At 36.4% G+C, this 24,888-nt stretch overlaps 2 protein-coding genes across 7 annotated transcripts in view; one reads left to right on the top strand and one right to left on the bottom strand.

Moving 5' to 3' along the window:
• The first annotated feature begins 31 nt into the window (after positions 1-31).
• Positions 32-1,330, top strand: LOC129771575 (protein GUCD1). Of its 4 annotated transcripts, none has more exons than XM_055775345.1 (6): positions 32-204; positions 256-418; positions 477-600; positions 656-843; positions 906-1,012; positions 1,079-1,330. In XM_055775345.1, exons 1-6 carry the CDS (start codon positions 198-200, stop codon positions 1,168-1,170), a joined length of 681 nt encoding a protein of 226 aa, XP_055631320.1. In that variant the 5' UTR covers positions 32-197; the 3' UTR covers positions 1,171-1,330. The 4 variants fall into 4 exon arrangements, with proteins under 4 accessions (XP_055631320.1, XP_055631321.1, XP_055631322.1 ...); XM_055775346.1 differs by having other exon boundaries at positions 906-1,023; XM_055775347.1 differs by having other exon boundaries at positions 33-204; positions 260-418; positions 1,076-1,330.
• The window catches only part of LOC129771573 (protein strawberry notch), a 31,594-nt gene continuing 8,031 nt past the window's right edge, over positions 1,326-24,888 (bottom strand). Inside the window, exons 5-14 of one of the 3 annotated variants that reach the window (XM_055775338.1) lie at positions 18,576-18,778; positions 18,419-18,503; positions 17,975-18,360; positions 17,496-17,902; positions 17,286-17,439; positions 16,940-17,220; positions 10,158-11,596; positions 9,955-10,093; positions 2,125-2,473; positions 1,326-2,059 (exon numbers count right to left, since the gene is read on the bottom strand). In XM_055775338.1, coding sequence (XP_055631313.1) covers positions 1,814-2,059; positions 2,125-2,473; positions 9,955-10,093; positions 10,158-11,596; positions 16,940-17,220; positions 17,286-17,439; positions 17,496-17,902; positions 17,975-18,360; positions 18,419-18,503; positions 18,576-18,778 — 3,689 coding nt within the window. In that variant the 3' untranslated portion in view covers positions 1,326-1,813. Of the gene's footprint in view, positions 2,060-2,124; positions 2,474-9,954; positions 10,094-10,157; positions 11,597-16,939; positions 17,221-17,285; positions 17,440-17,495; positions 17,903-17,974; positions 18,361-18,418; positions 18,504-18,575; positions 18,800-24,888 lie in introns of all 3 variants that reach the window. The other 2 variants (XM_055775341.1, XM_055775342.1) reach the window with 2 other exon arrangements.

The raw sequence follows: 24,888 nt of genomic DNA, 5'->3' as shown, positions 1-24,888 counted from the left end.
ATTCTGTTTATGTTTTTGTCTCATTCCTTTTAGTGACATTCGATATGTCAAAACATTCCTCACGACACCTCCATTGGCTCTTCATTTATCTAAAATTCTTTTCATAGGAAATTATCAATATGAAACATTCATCCAATCAGACTGATTACTCACATGTCGATAACTATTGATAACATTTCGCTCCGTTCGCAGCAAAAATGAGAGGTTAGTCGTAATCGATTTCTTCAAGGTTTGATCTTTTGCAATGCATTACAGATAGTCCTCCTGCCATCGTTGAATATTCTCTGGTCCATTTCCGGCAGCGTTATGACTGGGATTGTGGTTTGTCCTGTATTATGATGTTACTTGATCGGAATGAGAGACGAGAGTTTTTAGCTAACTTCAAAAACATCTGCGAGACGGGCGGATTCGGGGAAAGGTTGAGCATTTCTGTTTACCATACGGTTAGCATTCCATTGCAAGGTCTTCTATTTCAGCACATGGACTATCGATCTATGCTACATTCTCAAGGACCTCGGTATCAAGCACAAGTATCTAACAACTACGTTTGGGGCGGATCCCTCGCATGTGGGAAAAGATTACTACAAATGTTTCAACACGGTACGCTCAACAAATTCAATTGTCGAACAATGCGAGCAATGGTTTTATTTTTCAGGATGAAGCGCGAGTAAACGAAAAGTTTCAAAACGCTTCCTCATTCGACATTCCTATTGAAATACAAACTGTCACCCATCGCTATCTTGTGGAACATTTAGCTAATCATGGCAATATTATACTGTTAACGAATGCTTCTCTATTGTATTGTGATCTATGTAAAGCGAATAAACTTACTATAGAATTAAGGTTGAGAAATGTAATTCGAATGGAGGCGTACGATCGTTGGAACTGTTGTACTTTTTTTATAGGTCATGCCTAGGATTAAAACCAACATACATGGGTCATTATATCATCATATGTGGCTACGACGAGAGAATACAGAAGTTCATTTATCGGAACCCGGCTTTCAGAGACAGTAAGGACTTTGTATGTATGTCTACAAACATCATTAACTCAGCTTCAATTGTTTTTAATTCAGAAGTTTGCTATATGTCGTTCGAAGCGATGGATCGAGCGCGAAAAGTCAACGGAACCGATGAGGATCTAATTCTTATATATGACAAAGGGATGTGATAATTGAAACGGATGCATTTTATATTTTGGTGGAAGCTTAACTATAAGCAAAAAGAGTACAACAATTTTCATCACAACGGCTTTATTTGCTACTACATCCTATTCATTATGTACATCATAATCTTTTGGAAATAAAACTAGACATTAAATGTATCTTATATTCCAATGTTTTCCATTGGAGGCGAATGAACTGCAAAGTTTAAAGCCTCTTAAAAACAAAGAAACGTGAATGTTTTCACTAATCATACGAGATGATTATTTTGATCTAAAAATTGGTTTGTTGCATTTTAATTTTACCGAAGTCGTCAAACAATGAACAATTTTTTGTTCTAAACACCAGTTACATCCTATTTTACTACCACGCGCATACGTACTTGATGACAACATCGATCTATTCTAGTGAACTATTGACTCGATAATTAATGAAAATATGATGAGATACACAATAGTGAATAAAATAATATGGTACAGAAATGGAAGGATATATTATGTTCCATATTGCTGTTAGGCGTTAATACGATCAAATGGGATTTTGGTTTCAATAATTTAAATGATTTAGGGCCAATATTTACATCCTCAACTCACTTAAATTTACTATCACGTATAATTGTATAGTTATGCTTTGACGCAGCATTCAGTTAGTTTATTTTCCCAAGAAAGATTGCTCCTCAACTTTCTCGGAGTCGCTACTCAAATCCTTGATGAGATGATCGACACAATTTTTTGGAATAAGCGTTCCCACGATTTTAATCCCTTCTTTAGTTTTTAACCGAACCACTTGCATTCGATTCGAGTTGCCAACACGTGCTGCCAAACTGTTTTCCACTCGAGCCCATACTGAAAGGACTGATCCCGATAGAACAAAGTAAGTTCTCCTTCGAAGACCAACCTGCGTGGATGAAAATGTGATTCAAATATTTATATGTTACAATTTCATGAAGTAGTATACCATACCTCACAGTCTTGACCCATGGAAACAGATCGACACACTCCTTTCCAATAAGTATGAGAGCAGGTGTTTACAGAAGCATCATATTGATGTGTCCAGTGCCGTTCAGCTTCATCACTTTGAACTTTTTTGTACTTTTTTTCAAGCTCATCTAATGATTCGAGCTTGAATTGCAATCCGGTATTTGGTCGGTAAACCTGGAACATAGTATTCTTCTTGCTTTTTATTTCACCCTTCTTCTTAGGTGTTGTGGTGTTTTCAATTTCCACCGCGAGAATGGCTGTGCTTTTGTTGCCATTGCGTGCTTGTTTTGATAGATAAAATCCTTCTTTTTCGCCGCTCAAATCTGCCCACCTATAAAGCGATTATAAGTTGAAGTTTTCAGTGACACACTAAGGTAAATGATTTTGGTTTGTCCAGTCGAAAATATGATCATGGTTTGTCTACTTTGTTGAATGCTCTAATTCAGCACACTTTTGTCAGATCAGGTATTCGAATGTTTCGAAACATATGAATAATATTGTCTTTTCCATGATTTACAGTAGTTTTATAGTATATTTTTACGGATTCTGATGTTTTAGAGTTTTATAAAATACATCTTCTATTGTTGTCAATGCGCTTTTCATTTGAGCTAACTTTTAATCAATCACAAGATGATTACTAGGCACGTATTCAGACTTTTTCTGGATTGTAACACTTACAAATATTGTAAACATCATGCTTGCACACCATTTGTATCAGATTTACATAGAGTAATTCCGAATGAAATCGACAAATGACAAAACATGAGTATTTTGATTCGAATGAAAGTGTGTATTCCGTTTGGGTTAGAGGAAATATGAGTTTTCCACAGCAATTGGGAATTTTTTGAATCAAGCGTAACTTTTGAAAACGGCGTATCGATTTGAGTAAGGGAAATCTTTGATAATTTATATCTCAAAAACTATGAGTCGTACCGAAATAGTGTCTTAGAAAGAGTTATAGAGTATTGATGATTGAAAATGAAAAAAAAAAGTACACTGAGAAAAAAAACCCTTTTTTTTATTTACAAAATAAAAATTAAATTTGCAATATCCAAAATACAGGTAATCTTCGATATAACGTACATTTCACTTTCAAAGTTGTACGTTGTATCGAATTGTACGTTATATCGAAGCATAATAAAGTACTCACAAACGTAGTCTATAATACATTATTGTGTTGCTGTTTTAGTAAAGTTAATGAATAACTTCAATCAGAAGACGAAGCCAGCCTTTCTCATGATGTTTCCCTTCGTACTGTTGATTAAAGCTTGATTCATTTAGAATCCGAAATCACAAAACCAGCTGTATTTCGGGATTGATCGAAGGTACAAAGCTTGTTTTAGCATCACAATACAGGTTATTCATTGTTCTATCAGAAAAAAAAATATTGAAAATGAATTTCCTTTACACTTTGGAAATGTGTACGTTATATCGAGGTAAAATGTACGTTATATCGAGGGTACGTTATAACGAGGGTACGTTATATCGAAGTTTCCCTGTACATATTTTTAAATTTTTTTTTTCATACAAAATAGAAGTCATGCATAAAATTTAAAAAATGGGCCCATGATGGTAAAACTATTTTTGACGAAATTTGTGGAACATCGAATTTTTAGGAATTTTCGAAACTACGAATTTTTGTATGTTAACAATCATTTTTAGCCACAAATTATGAATCCTGATGTGATTTAAAACGAAAAAGGTTATTATCAATCTGCTTCTAAATGAAGCCATTCTCGAAATATTTAAAAAAATATTTCTAATTAATTGTCTTTTTTATAGTAAATAATCCCTTTTTATATGTTTGTCGTGTTATACCGTGATGTTCATGAAATTTTATAAATTTGCTTATAATTTCCAACATATTTTCCAAATACATCATCATGGTTCATTTTTTTGACTCAAGCGTAACCTTTGAAAAGGGCGTATCGATTTTAATCTTCGATAATTTATATCTAAAAAAATATGAGTCGTACCGAAATAGTGTGTTAGAAAGAGTTATAAAGTATTGTTGGCTTAATTTGAAAAAAAAATACACTGAGCAGAAAAATTAATACTCTTTTTTTTATTTACAAAATAAAATTTTAATTTGCGATATCAAAAAATATGTATTTTTTATTATTTTTTTCATTTTTTTCATATAAAATAGAAGTCATGAAGAATATTTAAAAAATGAGCCCAAGATGGTAAAACTATTTTTGACAAAATTTGTGGAATATCGATTTTTTAGGAATTTTCGAAGCTTCGAATTTTTGTATGTTAGCAATCATTTTTAGCAACAAATGTGATGTGATGATGTGATTTAAAACAAAAAAGGTTATTATCAATCTCCTTCTGAATGCCACATTCTCGAGATATTTAAAAAAATATTTCTAATTTATAATCTTTTTTGATGATGATGATGATGGTCCCGCCTCCTTCCTCTACAGAGATTTGAGCAAGACGAGTTATCTAAAAGATAATTTGGTAATTTTTTTTCAGCATTGAAATCAGTTAGGCAAACAAAAAAAAACGAACTGATTTTATTTACAGATATAAGTTCAAAAAAATTGCAATGTCAAATGACAAGCCAATACTCGGTCATGTCCGCAACAGAGCCGATACGGTCCCGACGAGGCCCTTGCAGCCTAGTGGTCCACCAGAGCACAAGCCCAACCGCCAGCCTTGTATTGGATTGACTATGAATATCCTCATCCAGAGAAATCGAGAAAATTTCCTTAACGAAAAATTTCTAGACCGGCACTTAGAAAACTTTCAATTTAATATCCTTTATATCTGTGTTACGCGCGCGACGCTCAAACTTATGTAGACTACTTTTATTTTTTTTTAACTAATATAATATAAAACAACAAAATAAAAATAAAAATAGTCCATCATCACCAGGATCATGACGGACATAATAGAGAGGACATAAATACAAATTAAAAAAAAGATAATTTAAAAAATTAAGTAGTTTGCAAAATATAATCCGTTCAAAAAAAACTTCGTCAGGTTAATTGAAAATATTAAAAACAAACTGCAAAAAAAAAATCCACATTAAATTATCCGTTCGTATAAAACTTCGTCAGTAACAATCTTCGTCATAAAATTTAAAAATATATCGGTCGGCTGTTAATGAAACACAGCTTTCACGTGTGAAATACAGTGCCTTTTAAATTCTGTAAGTGTTGTTGCACGTTTAATATGCCTTGGCATCGAGTTGAACACATTTATACCTTTGAAATACAACGAATTTTGTGAAGCACATGTCAAGAAATTGGGTGTTCTCAATTCATTCGCGTTTCTTGTGTTATAACTGTGAAAGTCACTTCCTCTTTCAACTCGATCACACAAATATCGAGGCAGCAAACCTTTAACTACTTTGAAAATGAACACCATAGTTAAATAAACAATCCTTTGCTTCACGGATAACCATTGCAGAGCGTCCAACATTAAAGATGAGGAAGTGAATCTGTTACATTTTAGTATCAACCGCATTATTTTATTTTGCAAACGCTGTAATCTCGATATTTGTGTTTCATTGGCCAGAAATAAAATGGAAGAGCAAAAGTCTAAATGAGGAGAGATGATTGATTTGTATAGCTGTATTTTGCTGCATATAGTTAAATCGTTTTTCAATCGGCATAAGATTCCATACTTCTTGGCAATTTTCTTGATGACATTGTCAATGTGAGTGTTGAACTTGAGTTTGTCATCAATAATCACGCCAAGATATTTAATTTCCGAACGCGATCAATAGTCTCATCATCAATAACAATAACATCAATAACAATCCCGAATGGAAAATCCAAGCTTCTCAACACAAGATTCGAGACGGCATGTTTTGAATATTTCCTCCAGCACTTTAATTTCACAAAATCATCGTTATTAACGAAATTATCTACTACATTAATAACTAAGGTCTCATGATCGGTTATTTTTAAATTTGCATCAGTGACAGAGCAAACTGTATCAAAATTGGAATAAACATGATCAATTAAAGTTTCACTGTGCCTGGAAATACGCGTAAAATCATTTACTGTTTGTTTTAAATTGAAAAAATCTGCTAAACGCTTCAAATGGTTTGAATTATGGTTATCTCGCCAATTGATATTGAAATCACCAGCCAATATATTTAATATGCTGGAATCAAGGAACATTTCTAGCCAATTTTCTAAAATTTCAACAAAACGTTGGTCACTTGAGCTTGGAGAGTGATACAAAACACCATAGTTACCCATCTTCATGCCACGTTCAACTGTAATGCCCAAAAACCAGTTTCCATCAATAACTTCGTTGAGGCGAATATTGAATTGAACTGATTCTCTGACATAAATAGCCACACCACCAGTATGTCTAGAATGTGATAGACAAGCAGCAACATTATATCCCGGAATACTATACTGATCAAACGATTCTATTTCAACGATGTGTGTTTCCGACAAGAGGACCAAAAGTGGACGCTTTTCTTCAACAATCTGACGTAAATCTACGTAGTTTGTTGACAGTCCCGCAATATTCAAATACAAAATATAATATTGGTTCACAATTCTTCTGGAACCTGGTTGCTATTTATTGAAATGCAAGCTGTTTTTTTTCAAATCAAAAAGTCTTTGATAGACTGAACATTCTGAGCTAAATGCGGCATGATTGACGTCCAAATTCATTTTCCGTTCTCTATTTATTTTCAAACAATTAACGCATTTCAATACAGTTGACCTGCACTCAGATGTCTTGTGTTTCTGACTACACCTAGAGCACGTTTCACAATTTTGTTTGCAATCCGTGCTCTTGTGTCCAAATTCTCCACATTTGAAGCATCGCAACACATTTATCGCGGGGACTTCGGAGCACCGATCAAACCCGACATTTACTTTTTTCGCATTCAATAAACTATTGTATGTGTCAACATCTATTTCAATTACAGCACTGAACTTGTTATATGTGAAGCGTGGATTTTCGTACGCTTTTAAAACTTTTACGTCTTTTATTGCAATGTCTTCATTTTGACTTTTGAGATAATCAATGAAGACATCGGAGGAATGCTGATCGCTCATACCCACAATTTTTAATCTGGGCACCGATGTGGGAACAACAGCACTGTATTTTTCACCCAAATTGCTTTCGATATCATTTTTTACATCGTTTAAATTGGCTCCAGTAGCACACTCAACAATGATGGAGCCATCTCTACCATTCCTAAAATTATTAATTTTGTGTGTTCTTGGATCAAGTTTCGTTTTCAAATGCTTTCGAGTATCCTCGCAAGCTTGTTTGGATTCTTTAGGTTTTATAACAATGACTGGATGAGCCTTACGATTCTTTTGCTTGACACTAATATCCGTTGTCTTATTTTCATTAACAATGTTAGAACTTCTTACAACATCCGCGAAACTTATCTTATTTTGAAGAACATTATCATCATCATTATTATGACATTTACGTTTCTTCCGTTTCGGATTATTCTGGTTCAATTCTGTAAGAATTGTACCAGGTTCACCAAGCGAATCATTATTCATTGCAGCAAATTTATTTTGCGCATTAATTGATAAAACTGAACTTGTCATTGAATCCAATTTCTCACGTATTAATTTATCAAGAGACCCATTTACATCTTGTCTCAATTCTTCCATACCGCACTTTAACGCACTGTCTATCTTTGCAGTGATCTGATCTCGCATGCCTGTAAGCGAGTCAGAGAGTGAAGATAATTTCATCACCTCTTTCTCTATCTTACGCACATCCGAGATAATATCACTCTGCTCACCACAACCCTGGTCTGATAAACAGTCATTGCATTTAAAAAAAACATTCACATTCTCCGTGATAAGCTTTGCCGTTGCTTTAGTCAGAGGAGTACAGCGGTAGTGGAATACACCGCTACACTTACCTATACAGCAAACCGGCAGATCACTCACCACTATCCCCAGTTTACACACAGAACATTCCATTGCCAATTCCCCCAATACAAATTAAAGCGGACGCTATTAGACACAACAAACACCATACAGTGAAGAGAAGTAAAAACAATTGAATCGCCACAGCTGCTATACAAGAAAAGTAGCACGCTGGGGCGATCGAGAAAAATATAAATAAACAAGAATCAGCTGTTGTTGCAGCCGTTCCTCTACTTAGCCTGATATTAATGCACAATGGGCATGCGAATGAAGTAATCTTTCGCCGCACCAAAACAATATTTCACACGTAATTTTTTTTTAATAATCACAGCACTAAACACACTAGTATGTTCACCATGATTAGTTCAGCGATATCTTTTTTATAGTAAATAATCTCTTTTAATATGTTTGTCGTGTTATACCGTCATGTTCATGAAATTTTATGAATTTTCTTATAATTTCCAACGATTTTTTTGATTGTTTGAAGTTTGTATTATGATAAAAAAGATTTTTTAGTTTCGCTACGTTTTGTATTGAACCACATGTCTTCGAATGTTTCGTAACGTAACTCCTAAACATATGTATTTACCATTACGATGTATTTGGAAAAGTTGTTGGAAATTATAAGCGAATTCATAAAATCTCATGAACATGATGGTATAACACGACAAACATATTTAAAGGGCCTATTTACTATTAAAAGACAATAAATTACAAATATTTTTTTAAATATCTCGAGAATGGCTACATTTAGAAGGAGACTGATAATAACCTTTTTTGTTTTAAATAACATCAGGATTCATAATTTGTGATTAAAAATGACTGCTAACATACAAAAACTCGAAGTTTCGAAAATTCCAAAAAAATCGATGTTCCACAAATTTCGTCAAAAATAGTTTTACCATCTTGGGCTCATTTTTTAAATATTCTACATGACTTCTATTTTATATGAAAAAACATAAAAAAATACATATTTTTTTTATATCGCAAATTAAATTGTATTTTGTAAATAAAAGAGTACTAATTTTTTCTCAGTGTACATTTTTTTCATATTCAACCATCAATACTCTATAACTCTTTCTAAGACACTATTTCGGTACGACTCATAGTTTTTGAGATATAAATTATCAAAGATTTCTCTTACTAAAATCGATACGCCCTTTTCAAAAGTTACGCTTTAATCAAAAAATTCCCAATTGCTGTGAAAAACTCATATTTCCTCCAACCCAAACGGAATACACACTTTCATTGGAATCAAAAATACATGTTTTTAAAATCTGCATTTTTAGGACGATTTCATTTGGAATTACTGCATAGCTAAACCATTAAATTAACGCATTTCGATGACCTCAATTCTGATTATGAGTTGTCCAATTCACTAATGTTGTTTTGTCCACATGATTTCTATTGCAACCGCTTGACGCGCTGCAGTTTGTTTATTGTGTTCTTCGCGCATAGCAGAAATAAAGTTTCTCTACGGTGAGTGTGCTGAAGTGACACTTTTAAAATGCAATAGAAAAGGCAACATTCTGAAGAAAGTCTAAATTATGAATGGATCAATATGATGACAGTAAACTTGAACAATGATAAAGGCAACATCTATTTGAAAATTCGTTTTTGTTCATGCAAAGATGGTGATTTCTAAAACCCGACAAACCATGTTCATTTTTTGGACAAACCATGATTAGAGGTGGTCAAATCATGATCAAAATTTCTCTTTGAGGAAAATCGTTAAAAAACATAAAAATTTAAATAATTTCAAAGCCTTATGGTAGTATTAGCAACTAGAGACTTGGGGCTTTCCAACAAACCCAAACTCGTATCGATTATATGTGATTTTCATAGAGAAAAATCGATTTGCATTTACTAGTTGCGCAAAAATGCCCTAAAACGGACAAACCAAGATCATTTACCCTATATTGAAAATGAAAATTACTTGTCAATAGCTTCCTGCCATATCATTCCTCTTTCCACTTGAACCGTATGTAACTCGGTGGGGGCCACACCCGTTGCATGTTTTCTGATAAATTTGGTAATTTTAATACGTGTCACATTTTCACCTGCCGCTCCCAAATCTGAAACAACAAAGTAATTGATTGAAATATACCCTCAAGGAAAAAAATTAAACAGAATATTTACCCAATATTCCTAGGTCAAACCTTCCACGTTTCTTCGCTTGCTCAATGATGGCCGCCAATGTATCAGTGAAATATTTGAATAATCTGTTCTGCAGCTCGACCGGCATACCTAATATTCTATTGAGGAATTTTGAGATATTATTATAATCCTTATCTAGACTCAGCACTCCCGGCGTTTGTTCGCTGTTTACAATCAGGCCAACGCCTACCAGTGCTCCGGCAATATCTTTAAAGAAATCGCCCTTGTAATCGCTGGGTGGTGGGATGAGCGGCTGCTCATAGCCCATTATTGTTTTCATAATCGACTCAAGAGCAGTTCGGCCATACTTATTATCAATATTGAACTGTGACAAATCACGAGTTTCAGTCGCGCGTCGGTCACCATGCGTTAAAGCACCGAGCGATTCGAGTCTTCTGGCAACAGTGGAAGCGAATCGTCGTTCTCCAGCGAGATCGGATATCAGAAACACATATTCTGGGGCGTTCACTTGATTAGATCGATGCGTACGACCAAATTGCTGCACGGCTCGATCTGCTGACCAAGGCAACTCAAGAGTAATGTGTACTCGTCGTCGTTGGTTACGAACACGTCGATCACTTTGGAGCGAGATACCACTGGATGCCGCCTCCGATATAATTGCAACGTCTTTCTCACCGTCCATAAAACGTTTCTTCTCTGTAATATTAAGTGTTTCTAGAGGAGTATCTTGTTCGGATCGTGACTCATACTGAATAGTGCCATCTTCATTTTGAACAACCCGTCCTTTTCGTCCAGTCATCTCGGCAACATTTTCAGGTCCGCCCAGCTCATCAATCAGCTGATCCAATGTGTTAGCCGGCAACTGTTCTCCCAACCTTTCAATCTTTGCCAACAACTCATCCTTCATCTGACAGGCGTTCTCTATGGCATCTTTAGGCGGAGGACCAATTTGAATAGAGACGCCATTACTAGCACGGAGCGTTACAGGTTTCGTATCGTTCTGTTTCTTCGAGAGATGAGCTTGTATTTTATCCTGAGTCGAGACTGGTTTCCTTTTTGTCTGGAGCTTGGATTTCTTCGGTTTGGGTTTACTCGTTTTTCCTACCCACGGATCATCATCACTATCTGAACCAGAATAGAACGGATTATAGTCACTGCTTCGCTCGCTGCCCGAGTCATGACTATTTTCTTCCCGATCACTGTCAGACGCCTTGAAATCACCTTCGGAATCACTATTGCAGTCATCAGATGAATTTTGTCTAACTTTCTTCGGCTTCGAATCGTTCCGAGCGGTTTGATTTTTGCGTTTGAAAGCGTTGCTTGCCGATGGTTTTGAGTTTATCTCTTCCAGTAAACATTCCAACTGTGTTTTCTTTGGTGGCTCCAAGCCGAGCAGTCGATTTATACGGCTTCGATCAGGAGCGGGAAAATGTTTTTCTACCAGTGATTGGAAGACGCCTCTGTGGATAAAGAAAAAAACAAGTTATTGTCGTGTACATTTTATGAGTAGAATTTGACGAATTTCATGACAACTCGTGTTAGGAGTTGACAGTATCGTCTCAGATTGCAATAAAACTTTGTGGGTGGAAAAACATTAGCTATTTAACCAACTTTGCATATTTGAAATCTCCAAAAAATTTAGACGACTCTTTTTCCTATTTTTTTCCAAAATTTTCTACCTCAAAAACTTTTTTGTATATTTTTTTATTTATTCACAATGATGCTACATTTCATGGAGAGATTGGATCTTATTCACAACTTTGTTCCGCCAAACTTCAGCAATTCAAGAACGATTTACAAAAGAGTGAAACGTAGTAAATTGTTGAAATTTTCACTGTAAAATATCAAACAAATGAAAAAAAATGAAATTCATTTTCTTTAAAAACATCTTTTTTTAATTCTTTAAAACCTTTTTTGAATAGCCCATACAGTAACCAGCAAATCTTCAATACATCGGAAGATGGACAGTTCTACAGTGAAAGAGTTTTTCTAACAACTTTTTCTTGTTTTCTTTGTCAAATTATTACTAATGTTAATTTTGTTTAAAGTCAGTCGATATAGTGTATTCGTCGAAATTTTTCTTCATGCAATTGTTCATTGAATCTTTAGTGATGTGGAATTAGCTACAGTGGCGTCAAGTGAAGCGTTTGCACCCGGGGCGAAAGAGTTGATTTGCAACCCCCCCCCCCCCCCCTTTCGCCAGAAAAGTAGGAACATTTGCACCCAGGCAAGAGTCTGCGACGTACCCGGGCGGAAGAGTCGATTTGCACCCCCACCCCCGTCAGAAATTATATTTATCCAATTTATTCATATAAATTCGGTTCATTCTGCACCCCTCAAATCGTGCATCCGGGGGCGCCCGCACCCTCCCCTGTCGACGCCACTGATTAGCAATATTTGGTTAAGCATGAAGTTTTAACGTAAAATTTTATGACATTACTTATCATATCTTATAGTCAAAATTTAATATCAGGTTGGGGAAAAGTAATTCATTGTTTTCTCGGTAACTGGCTTTAATGATCTATATATGGCGTAATATCGATCATACGATTTTAAATTTAGGTTCGTTGTAAAAAAGTAAGATTTCACACTTAAAAAAATCTATTGCTGTTTTTTGTTTTTATCATTCAGTTGTGAGCAGACCTCGGCAAAATCATATTCAACTGAGGATAGTGAGCGGACTATGAAGAAATTCGCTTTCGTATTCGATTGAAAATGAGTTTTGGCTTTTCCAGCAGTTTCTCCGTCAACATGACTCAACAGTCATTCGGGCGTTTAGTTGCTATATCACTCTACGACTCGACTATCTCATTTCATTCTTCCCCGTCAAATGGACTCCAATGCATATTGATTCTACCCAAAATGAATCCGTTTCTCTTTCTCAGGTATCACGTATACATGTAGCGATGTTTGAGTTCAACATGGTTTGCATTATACAGGTCGGATTCGATTATCTGGAATGTTGATTTTTTTCACTCCGGATAATAATTTACAAGAAGATCTCTCGGTTAATGTAAAATAACCATGATTTGCACTGATTTATTTGTGTATTGCAGTGTCGTAGTCAGAAATTGTCTGGCGCCCGATGGGGAGGGATGTTTTGAAAATCTAAAAAAAAAAATCATCGACTTGTTACAGCTCATGGATCAATATTATTCAAATGTTCAAGTCCAACTACAAGCAAAACCTATGCGTGAGCTTCATGGATGCCAAGGAGAGTTCGATGACATGGTTAAGCGATTCAACATTAGGGATGCTATATTTTGGGTAGCCGAGACATGCTACAAGGTACTGGCTGATTTCATTGTCAAGTCATGGAGAATGCTGATATCCCGTTGTCGGTTGTAAAAGAACGTATACTTCTGATTCTACAGAAATTGATTGACCTGGAAAATGCCGTACACGACTAGGAGGTGGAGTTTGAGGCCCTGATCGACGATGGAATAGTCAACATTGTTTTGATCCAAACACATATTTCTACAATGATGAAATCTCGTTTTAGACTGCCGAGGGTGCGAATGCTTCATAAGTTTTGGAACTACATCAAGTTGATGAAGATGAAGAGCTAAAAATTGAGTTTAAAATGAAACAGCCTTATCGGATAAGTTATTATAAGTTGCCATTGGAAAGAAAATTCCTGCTGCGAGAATCACGTAAGAATATTTTGGAGGAAAATGGAGCTTGATTGGGATGTTTTAATGCACCCACCATATAATCCGAACCTGGCACCAAGCGATTGCCACCTTTTTATCGTATTGCAAAATTTCTTAAGAAATTGGGATCAAGAGAAGATTTTAAAAATCTATTGCTAGAGTTTTTCGCCAATAAGGACCAATACTTCTATGAGAGAGGCATTATAATGCAATCTTCGGAATGATAAAAAATTTTACAACAAAACGGTGCATATTTGACCCGAATCGGACAATCCGAAGCATATTAAAAAAAGTTTTGAATTTCACGCAAAAATAATGGATTACTTTTAACCTAATATCATGTGTGTTGGAGCCAGGGCCTGAAATCTTCGAAGGTAAAAAAATGAAGACCGACTCTACTCTCAGAAGATTCGCTTCGACTAGAACTAGAACATTTCTACCCCCCTAGGAACGAAATTGTTACCCGCGTATGCAATCTTATTTTTAATGGGCGGATAATTCCCATATATTCTACCCATCGTGAACTCAAACCAACGAACTTGGACAGTTATCAGGTATGCTATAAAGGCCCTCGCACTAATATTAGTAAATAGAGAAACGAATTCGTTTTTGGAGAAGTCACTTCAAAATCCAATGAAGACAATTTGACTGGGAAGAATGAAATGAGATAGTCGAGTCGTAAAGGGGGAAAGCGACTATACGCCCGACTGACTGTTCAGACATTTTGACGGAGAAACTGTGTGAAGAAGCCAAAAGTCATTTCCAACTGAATACGGATATGGTCAGTCAGATAGTCAGTTGACTATGATTATGCCGAGCTCTGGTTGGAACATAACAATAACATTTGACGACGTTTAAAATGTCAGATATGTCGGATTATTCAGCTTTTCCGCATATTTCCTCCTTGTTTTATACAGTTCATCAACCGTCGCTATCCCTAAGTCTCGATGTATGACAGTATTACGTATGTACAACGAGGCACTAGTAATTTTTCTCAGAAGCTTAAACTGTATTCTTCCGATAGTTTCGATGTTACTTGCCGAAGCCGAAATGGGCACATGAGATCGGGGGTTTCAAAAGAAATTTGTTGATGCCAAATGTCTTCAAATTGCATGAAACGCTCAGATTTTCTGCAATCTAAAAATTTTTTTTTGTCAAAAATCACCTTTGTGGGACTTACTCGTTTTTTTTTCAGAATACGCGGAAAAACGTATGGATCAGGGTGTCAGTGAAAGTGGTCATCTTGATTTTTCATACGGCACTTCCTGCAAAATGTGGATTTGCACGATAAAATACCCTTGACAAAATATTATCTCAATCGGACTTCATTTACTAGTGTCGCAGACATCAAAATTTGAGTTTTTAGAAAACCGAAAAATCACCCAAGTATACTCCCCCATGAAATCGAAGTTTAAAAAAAATGGTTGTCAAATATCCTAAAATTACATGAAACGTCGAGATTCACTGTTATCTCGATTTTTTTTTTGCAAAAATTAACTTCTTGGCACTCGGTCGTTTTTGTGTCTGAAAAGTGGATTTTGGACATAACCAAAGAGACATAGGACTACACCAAGGGCTATCAATTACACCCAGGTTTTTTACGCTGATTTTCCAATTAACGTGTTTTTCTCGCGAATTTCCCAATTAACGCGGTTTTTTTATGCGGATTTTCCAATTAACGCGGTTTTTTTACGAGGTACGTATCCCCCGCGTAAAAAAAACTGGGTGTAAAATATATTGTTATGTAAATTTTGGTAATTCTGAAAATAACTTTGGTGTTGCCATTGCTGGATCGTTACTTCGGTGTTGTCGGCGGTATTGCTGTATGAGGACTTTTGCATTGGCGTTGATGTTGCTAAACTCGTATACAAGTACAAGAGAACTCGCAACTCGCACCTGATGATATCCTAACGTATGCAAATATTGTGCCACCGCAATTAAGTATGTGATTGGAAATTTACAGCGTGGTCATCAGCTCATTCCCTATCACATATTTCATAATCAAGCACATTACAGATGCCATGTTGTTATCTGGTCACACCCCTGGTATAGCTGGTAGAACGATTATAAGTTTAAAAAACAGTCGTGGTAGAAAAATCTTCACTCCTAGCGAATACGCTGGCTAGGAAAAAACTTAAGAAAAGCATTTCGCGAACCGATTGAGAAGCCCAATGAAATGCGTATTCATAAGATTTGCCACGAACCATAGTAGTTTTCGAACCATGTAGAGCTCCATTACCCGGATGAGTAGCCATGCGTATTTCACGTGCAACTTTTCAGCTCTTATTTAATTTTTAAATATTTTTTCCAGCGATTTTTTTCTAAAATTTGTTTGATCTATACAAATGCACAAATGAAAATGGAAGGCCAAATGTGTTGGTAAGCGCAAACCCCAAGAAAGGAAACGATTTGAGTTGTCTTTACTTTGTTGTATTCGTCTCTGTCTGTAGATCAATGTTATGGCAAAAACCAAAAATTGAAATTTTTGAAATTTGAGATTTGAAAGTTCGAAAAAAGTTAATTCCCATATGTTCTACAATGGCATTGTTGTTAGTTTAATTGGATTTTCGCGTTTGTGGAATTAAGCTTCGTGTTCCGTGGAATAACGCGCTTTGAAAAATTATGAATGAAAATTTACTTTTCTGTATCAAACATGTCTTCCATGTAACGGAGAAACATATTATTTGCAAGTGAATCAAGAATCATGAGCGAAAATTGTGTCTGAAGATAAATTTATATTATGACGAGTTTTTGTAGTATTTCATCAATTAATGGAGAGTTCTGCGATTTAATCCATCATCGTTCGCTTTGTAAGAAAACGTGAATGTTCGAAAGATATCATATCAAAACATTAATTTTAGGCAGGACGAAGTTAGCCGGAGTTTTCAAATGAAAATTTAATAAATTCCTACATTTAATTTTTTGGCCGAAATTTGTTAGGTCTTACAGTTATTGAGTTAGAATTTTGTGTAAAAATTAAAGGAAATAAAAACTTGGACGCTTTTCAAAGTCGTCTATTTTTTTTTAACTTTTTGAAGAATGCAAAGTTGCATAAATGGTCAATATTTTTACACGCACTGTAATCTGAGATGGGTCTGTCAATGGCTAGTCGAGCTGAGATGGAATGAAATTCGTCATTTGTGTACTTACTTCGCAGTGGACACAAAGTCGCTCAATTCACCGTCGTCTCGGTCTAATTGTTCTAGTGTTCTAGCTTCTCCGGTGGATTGCAAACCAATTACAACACACTTGCCATATTTGATTGCTTCCCTAGCTATTTTAACGGCATGATTAACCTTCGATGCAATACATAGGTACTTGAAAAAACGTTGATGCGCGGACCAGAATTGTCCCCACATGGTTTTTTTCATGCGATTCTCTGCGTCGATAAGTTCAGCGGCTTCAGTAAACTTTTGCATTGCTAATACCCACTAAATGCGGGGAAACAGAAAACAAGAGATTAATAATTTACCACGTTAAATAAGCGCGTAATTACCAATTCAACCGACTCATCGTAAATCTGCCTGAATTCGCTCGTTAGTGGTACTTCCTCGATCTTGAACGTTACTCCGTAGAAGCTTAACTGACGAGCAATGTACATACCACGCAATTTCATATCCATTGCAACGATTTCCATAGCACCAACGCCTCTGTGAATTGCGATTTTTGTTAAAAAAAGAATATTATTGAGAAATTAATATATTACCTTCTTTCCACTGCAGTAATGAAATCCATAAATCCAGGAAACGGCGTTCCCCGTCCCCAAATACCCAACCGCACCATGTACGCCATATTTCGAGGTTCCGAAGCACCAGTGGCTGAAGCGTACACAACCCGGGCTTTAGGTAATTTATTTTGCAGCTCCAATGCGGTAAGCCCAGTCTTGGTAGGTTTGCTTGAACCCGTTGGACACAGATTCTTCGCTTTATGACACTCATCAAAGACAATTACTCCGTCGAAATCTTCACCGCACCAATTCAACAACTGCTTGAGTCGGGTCTTATATTTTCCCCCAGTGCTCTGCGACTCCCCGATCAATGCTGAATACGTTCCAAAAATTACGCCTTTCTTTGTGTTGTTGTTCAACGATGAATTGATTTTGGCATATTTGAACTAAATAAATATGAAACGAAAGCAACAATAATTTTATCTGTAACTTGTAGGGTAATTAGATAAATAACATACTTTATTCAGTGGGTGAACTTCTATTTTACTAGCACCAATGTCTCGAAGGTCCCGCTCGGCATCATATCTTAGATCGTTCGAAACGGATATCCAGATCGCTTTCTTGCGGCCTTTGAGATAATTTTCAAAAATTATACCAGCTATAGTTCTGCCTTTACCAACACCAGCGCCATCACCAACGAGAAAACCGGCTCGAGTTCCATCTGGCAGCAAATGATCATGAGCCTGGCTAGCGTATGTGATAGATTCCAGTTGAAGTGCACTCAACAAACCTCCATTGATTGTCTCCAGTGGGAGAGATAGTTTGTAGTACACATCGGATGGTTCTACTGAAGACAAGGAGGCAGTTTCTACTACTTGATCTGGATGTTTTTTGCCAATTTTCACTACAAAAAAGAATTTGCATCATTGTACTGTTGAACTATTATCAGAAGACTTTCTTACGCTTTGATGGCCAGTACTCTGCGTACGTTTCAGCAACACCCATTTCCTCTTCTTCGGCTTCTTCATCCTCAGCTACTTGATTAGCCTAAAAATGTAGAAAAATCTGATATCATAATACCATATGATAAATTGTGCGATTAATAGAAGTAACACTTACATAAGAAAAGGATGGCTGCTGTATTTTGCCTGGATCGGCCATCAAAATTTGGGATAGCAAATTTGTCGGTATACCGCTGGTTAAGTAATGTGGATTAGCGGTTACCAATGCTTTCAAATGATCGAGCATTTGATTACTCGACATTTGGTTTGCGGTGTTTTTTGACGAATTACCAACGAATCCATATGATGCTGCCATTCCCACTGTAAAAGGGTTAAAACAAGCTACAAAAATACCATATAACAAAAGTGATATGTAAAATGCTCTGCTAAAATTATTTCTGCAAGATAAATAAGCAAATCATAAAATGTTTGACAAAATATCATTCAAATGAAATTGAAAATACAACACGCATGCATACCATTAATAACCTAACTAACGTTGAATTTGATTGGAAACGGTCATAGTCACATCGGAAGCATGACGATAATTCAATTGCAAGACGTTGGCTATTGCTAATTAGCATCCACGAAACAATAAATGACGACGAGAGGATATAGCTACATAAAAGGAGCCAGGAAGGAGTAGCTGTGTGTATCTGGTATGACGAAACTAGCGGTCGGTATCTCTTGACAAACATTGTTCACGTATTTAATGTGCTGCACATGTATGTATGTCAAGGTATATAGCTTCATGTTTACAGCATGCTTTTTCAGATATGCAACCATAATGAATTGATGTTATATTACCATTTGAACGTGAATAAGCGAAGGGACGGGGGAAAATCAAATGTTACTCGAAATTATCAAGAGGGAATGGGGCGAAATGCATTCCAAAGCGCCAAGTTAATCGATCGCATACATTCGCACTGAGACAAGGATGCGACAGAAATGACCGATTGTTCAATTTCTTCCTTTGACTTCTAGGCTAATACCATTCAAAAAATACGCAGATAAAACAATGCCGCTGTACTGGAAGCCTTATAGAATTAAAAAATATATGGTTCAAGCAGATTCTACAATTACTTGCATAACGTTGAAAATTACGATTTCCCAACCTAAACAACTATTGTCTTGGCTGATACCGTAATGCTTCAGAATCCGGAAGGCTCTTCAATTCGAACACTTTATTATTTTATTCAACTAGCTGACCCGGCAAACTTCGTCCCGCCCAAAATTTATTTTTCGTTATCACATCCACGTTTTTTACTAAGCGCTGTTCATGGGTCGAATCGCAGAATTGTTCATTGATTGATCTTCTAATAGACCCTTTGAAATTCTTCTACTATAAAATTCCTATTACTTCTACCAAAACTCGTCATTATAATATCAGATTATTTTCAGACACAATTCTCGTTCATGATGTTTTAAACCACTTGCAAATAACATGTTTTTTCCGTTACATGGAATAAATGTTTGATACAGAAAATATGATAGAATCAAGACAACTCTAAATCGGACAATTCCTTCCTCGAGTTTGACTCCTATCATTCCATTTTATTTATATAGATAGAAGAAAATATAGGAATGCGTTTGACTACATTAAAATTCATTTCCACTTTCAAACAAAGATCAATTTCGTTAGCGCAAGCATCAAATGGACAAACAACACTTGTCACTATGTAATTGTAGAACATATGGGAATTGTATTTTCCCATTTTGCTTCAGAGTTTTCTAAAAATGTTTAATTGTCCCACCCTTTGAGAGGAGGGAGAAGTATCTGTTATGCAGAAATTTGTGTTTTATTTGTATGGCAGGTCCACCTTACAGATGGGGAGGGGCCTCGAACTGTCATAAGAATCTTCCCCGGCCCCTAAAACTCTTACATACAAATTTTTGCGCCAATCGGTTCAGTAGTTTCCATGTCCATAAGAATCAGAAAGATAGAAAGACAGACAGACATCACTCCATTATATATATATATATATATATATATATATATATATATATATATATATATATATATATATATATATATATATAAACAGATATTTATAATAAAAAAGTTACATTAAATATAACTTTTAAAATAAACATGTTGAATAAAAATGGTTTGATCAGTATATTGATAAAGGGCCTGGCTGGGTAAGGGGGTCAAAGTGCCCTCAAACCAAATCACCAGCTGTATGGCAAATATTGTATAGGATATTAAATAAGAAATTTTGGCGGTTTTTTGAACCCCTATGTGGTTTAACATAGGATCTATAGTGAAAAGCGTACTCTTTCGTTTAATTCACCCCATCCTCAAAAGCTTCGAGATAAAAATTTGAAAAAAAAAATGAATCTACATCTTATTACGGTGTCAAGAAAAATTATCAAAAAAAAAATTCATCAAAAATTGAAGTACTAAAAAATATTGAAATTTTGAATTTTTTTTATTTAGAGATTCAGTTCTACTCTAATTCATATTTAAATGTGTTCATACGGGTTTTCTAGATATGTGTGATTTTTTGCAGATTTTTTTCAGTGTTGCGCGGTACAAAAAAAAATTTTTTTCATTAGGCTGTCAAAAAAGTCCTGCGGTATTTCCGCGAGGTGTCGTTGTAAGCGCGTAGTTCTAGTTGTATTCATTGTATCGAGTCATACTATAGCTTGTTGGAAAGGTATTTTTGCGCGCTATAATATAGTCCTTGACAGTGTTTTGTTTGGTTAAGTCGTTCGTGAGTTATAGTGTCGCAAATATGGAGCAAAATAAAGAGAAAATCCGACATATTTTACAGTACTACTATGACAAAGGCAAAAATGCATCTCAAGCTGCCAATAAAATTTGTGCAGTTTATGGACCCGATACAGTTTCCATTTCCACCGCACAACGATGGTTTCAACGTTTTCGTTCTGGTGTAGAGGTCGTCGAAGATGCGCCACGCTCCGGAAGGCCTGTCGTCGAAAATTGCGACAAAATCGCTGAATTAGCCGAGAAAGACCGGCATAGTAGCAGCCGTAGCATCGGCCAAGAGCTGGGGATAAGTCATCAAACCGTTATTAACCATTTGAAGAAGCTTGGATTCACAAGGAAGCTCGATGTATGGGTGCCACACACGTTGACACAAAAAACATCTTTGACTGTATCGACGCATGTGAATCGCTGCTGAATCGCAACAAAATCGACCCGTTTCTGAAGCGGATGGTGACTGGCGTTGAAAAGTGGGTCACTTAGGACAACGTGAACCGCAAACGGTCGTGGTCGAAGCCCGCTGAAGCGGCTCAGACGGTGGCCAAGCCCTCATTAACGGCCAGGAAGGTTCTGCTGTGTGTTTGGTGGGATTGTCAAGGAATAATCTATTATGAGCTGCTTCCCTATGGCCAAACGCTCAATTCGGACCTGTACTGTCAACAACTGGACCGCTTGAAGGTAGCACTCATGAAGAAGAGGCCATATTTGATAAACAGAGGCCGCATTGTCTTCCACCAGGACAACGCCAGGCCACCCACTTCTTTGGTGACGCGCCAGAAGATCCGAGAGCTCGGATGGGAGGTTCTTTTGCATCCGCCGTATAGTCCGGACCTTGCACCAAGTGACTACCACCTGTTTTTGTCCATGGCGAACGAGCTAGGTAGTCAGAAGTTAGCCACAAAAGAGGCCTGTGAAAATTGGCTATCCGAGTTTTTTGCCAATAAGGAAGCGCGCTTCTATAACAGGGGTATTATGAAGTTGGCATCTCGTTGGGAACAAGTCATCGAACAAAACGGCGCATATTTAACTTAAAACAGATGATTGTAACTAATTTTATGAACAAATGAAAATTCAAAAAAAAAATATCGCAGAACTTTTTTGACAGCCTAATAGTTTGCGCAGACATCTGGAACGGAAACGCGTACTACCCAATCAGATCAAAGCATATCTTTTGGTAACCAAAACCTGTATGAATCAGAACTTCTTATCGTTCAGGGGGAAGTTCTACAAGCAAACGTTCGGTCTCAGTATGAGTAGCAAGCTATGCCCACTCTTGGCGGAGGTTTTCATGAAAGATTTTGAAACAGAGTTGGCGAAAGAAAAATTCTTTCCTCGAATGTGGAGACGCTATATAGATGACATCTTCGCAGTTGTGAAAGAACGCTACTTGAACCAGACGTTGGAGTTGTTGAATTCCCGACATAGGACGATTAAGTTTACCGTCTAAAGAGAAAAAGGCGGTACATTATGCTGTACATTATCCGGAAGGAAGAAAATCGGCTAAAGTTTGGGATATACCGTGAACCAACGTCTACGGATAGATATATAACTTCCGACTCTAATCATTTCGGCGCACAAAAACAAGCAGCCTTCCACTACATGGTGCATCGTCTCCTCAACATACCCAATGGAGAGAGATGATTATATAACGGAGAAAAATAGAATCTACCATGTTGCAGAGCTAAATGGGTATGAGAGATGTTTTGTGGAGAAAATCCTTCGGAAACAAGAAGAAGAAACGGAGAAAAAACAACACCACATTAGAGCCTGAGAAGGAACAACACAAAAGGATCAGCCTACCGTACTATCCCAAAATAACCAACGCAGTCCAGTCTACACTCCGGAAACACGGATTTCATGGGGTGTACAGAAGTGAGAGCACCCTGAAAGACCTCTTGTGCAACCTGAAAGATAGAATTCCACCGGATGAAAAATCAGGGATTTATCAGATTCCCTGTAAAGACTTTACTAGTGTATACATCGGTCAAACTCGTCGGAAATTCAAAATCCGCCTACGTGAACACAAGAATGCGGTGGATAATGAATGAGCCAACGAATCAAGTGTGGCAGCACACGCTTTAACTCAAGCCCACTGCGTAGATTGGGAGAAGGCAAAAATTATTAGAAATGTACGAAAAGTCTCACAGTTGAATGCATGGGAATCAATGTACATCTCAACCAGCGATTCTCCACAAAAAATGGGTGGGTTATATCTATGATATAACCGCAAGGTTGACGTGGGACTACCTTAGCTTAGCAACCATTCGTTTGAATTGATTAAATTCTTGATTGAATGAAACAGTTTCCAAGTTCAATTGAAATCAATATAATTGCTTTGTGAGTAAAAAGATTGTATAATGCCATATAAGGTCAATTTATGCATTGTAATAGATTATGTTCTTCGTTACAAGTAAATTTAATGACAGACCCTCACGTTTGGTATGATGCCTAGAACAAAATATATGTACGGAAGAATTATTAAACGATTTTTGACGTGGGACTACGTCTAACCGGAGTATATGGGGAGTAAAATGAAAACCTAAACACAGAACATGCGGGAAAACATAAAAGATTCCGAATGCTTATAACTCGAATGTATCCTACTGGATCGGAAAAATGTTTGCATCAATTGACAGGGAATATTTCTACGCATCTATCGCAATTAATAAAATGTTATTTTTCATTAGATAAACTGTAAAATGTTAAGCGTTATCTAAACGCCCTAACTGCCTCGTTTTGATTGGCCCGATTTACGGTTTCCCCAACACAGCCATCATAACCAAGCAGCCTTGGGGAAATCGGCAATGCAAATACATGAAAGTGTGGGGATTTTTGTTCTCACCAAAATGTGTTCCCTAACACAGACTTCAAAACCAAGCAGTGTTGGAGAAATCGACATTGCAAATACATGAAAATCGCGGGTATTTTTGTTCCGTCTGAAATGTGTTTCCCTAACACAGACTTCAAATCCATGGAGCGTGGGGAAATTGGCATTGCAAATAAATTCAAACTGCGAGTACAATCGAACTCGCTTGCCTTTGTGCAGTCTAGAATATGTTTCCTTAAAATGGTCTTCTGAACTTAGGAACCTGGGAAAATCTTGTAAACATTAGAGGCGATTGAACCTTCAAGTTCAAAGGCTTTATAATATAAAAAGTATAAGTTGAAGTTGTTGCTTCATGCAAGCCGGGGGTACTTTTGCACCCGCATGTTTTTTTTGCACTCCGAAAAGTGTTTTCCTAACACGGATTACAAACACGGGTACGAACACAACGCTTTGGTTCGCTTTGGATTCAAGATTGCATTGAAGGATATGCCTTCATATCTTCTGCTCACTGACTTTCTGGCAATGAGTGCCTGAAGTTCATCAAATCAAGCGAATTCGCGGTTCGAGAAGTACGTACACTTGAGAAATGCAAACTTGAGATGGAAATGTAAAATAAAATAATCGTTTGATAATTCTTCCGTTCACATATTTTGTCCTAGCCATCATATGAAACGAAAAAGGACTGTCATTGAATTTATTTGTAACGAAGAACATAATCTATCACAATGCATGAATTGACCTTACATGGCATTTGTTCAATCTCTTTACTCACAAAGAATATATATTGAATTCGATTGAATCCGGAAATTGTTTCATTCAATCAAAAATTTAATCAATACAAACAAATGATTGCTAAGCTAAGCTAGTCCCACG

This window comes from Toxorhynchites rutilus, chromosome 2, assembly GCF_029784135.1.
Source record: "Toxorhynchites rutilus septentrionalis strain SRP chromosome 2, ASM2978413v1, whole genome shotgun sequence".
Classification (NCBI taxonomy): Eukaryota; Metazoa; Arthropoda; class Insecta; order Diptera; family Culicidae; genus Toxorhynchites; species Toxorhynchites rutilus.
The sequence above is the reverse complement of the archived record's forward strand: the minus strand, read 5'-3'. Positions and strand labels throughout refer to the sequence as shown.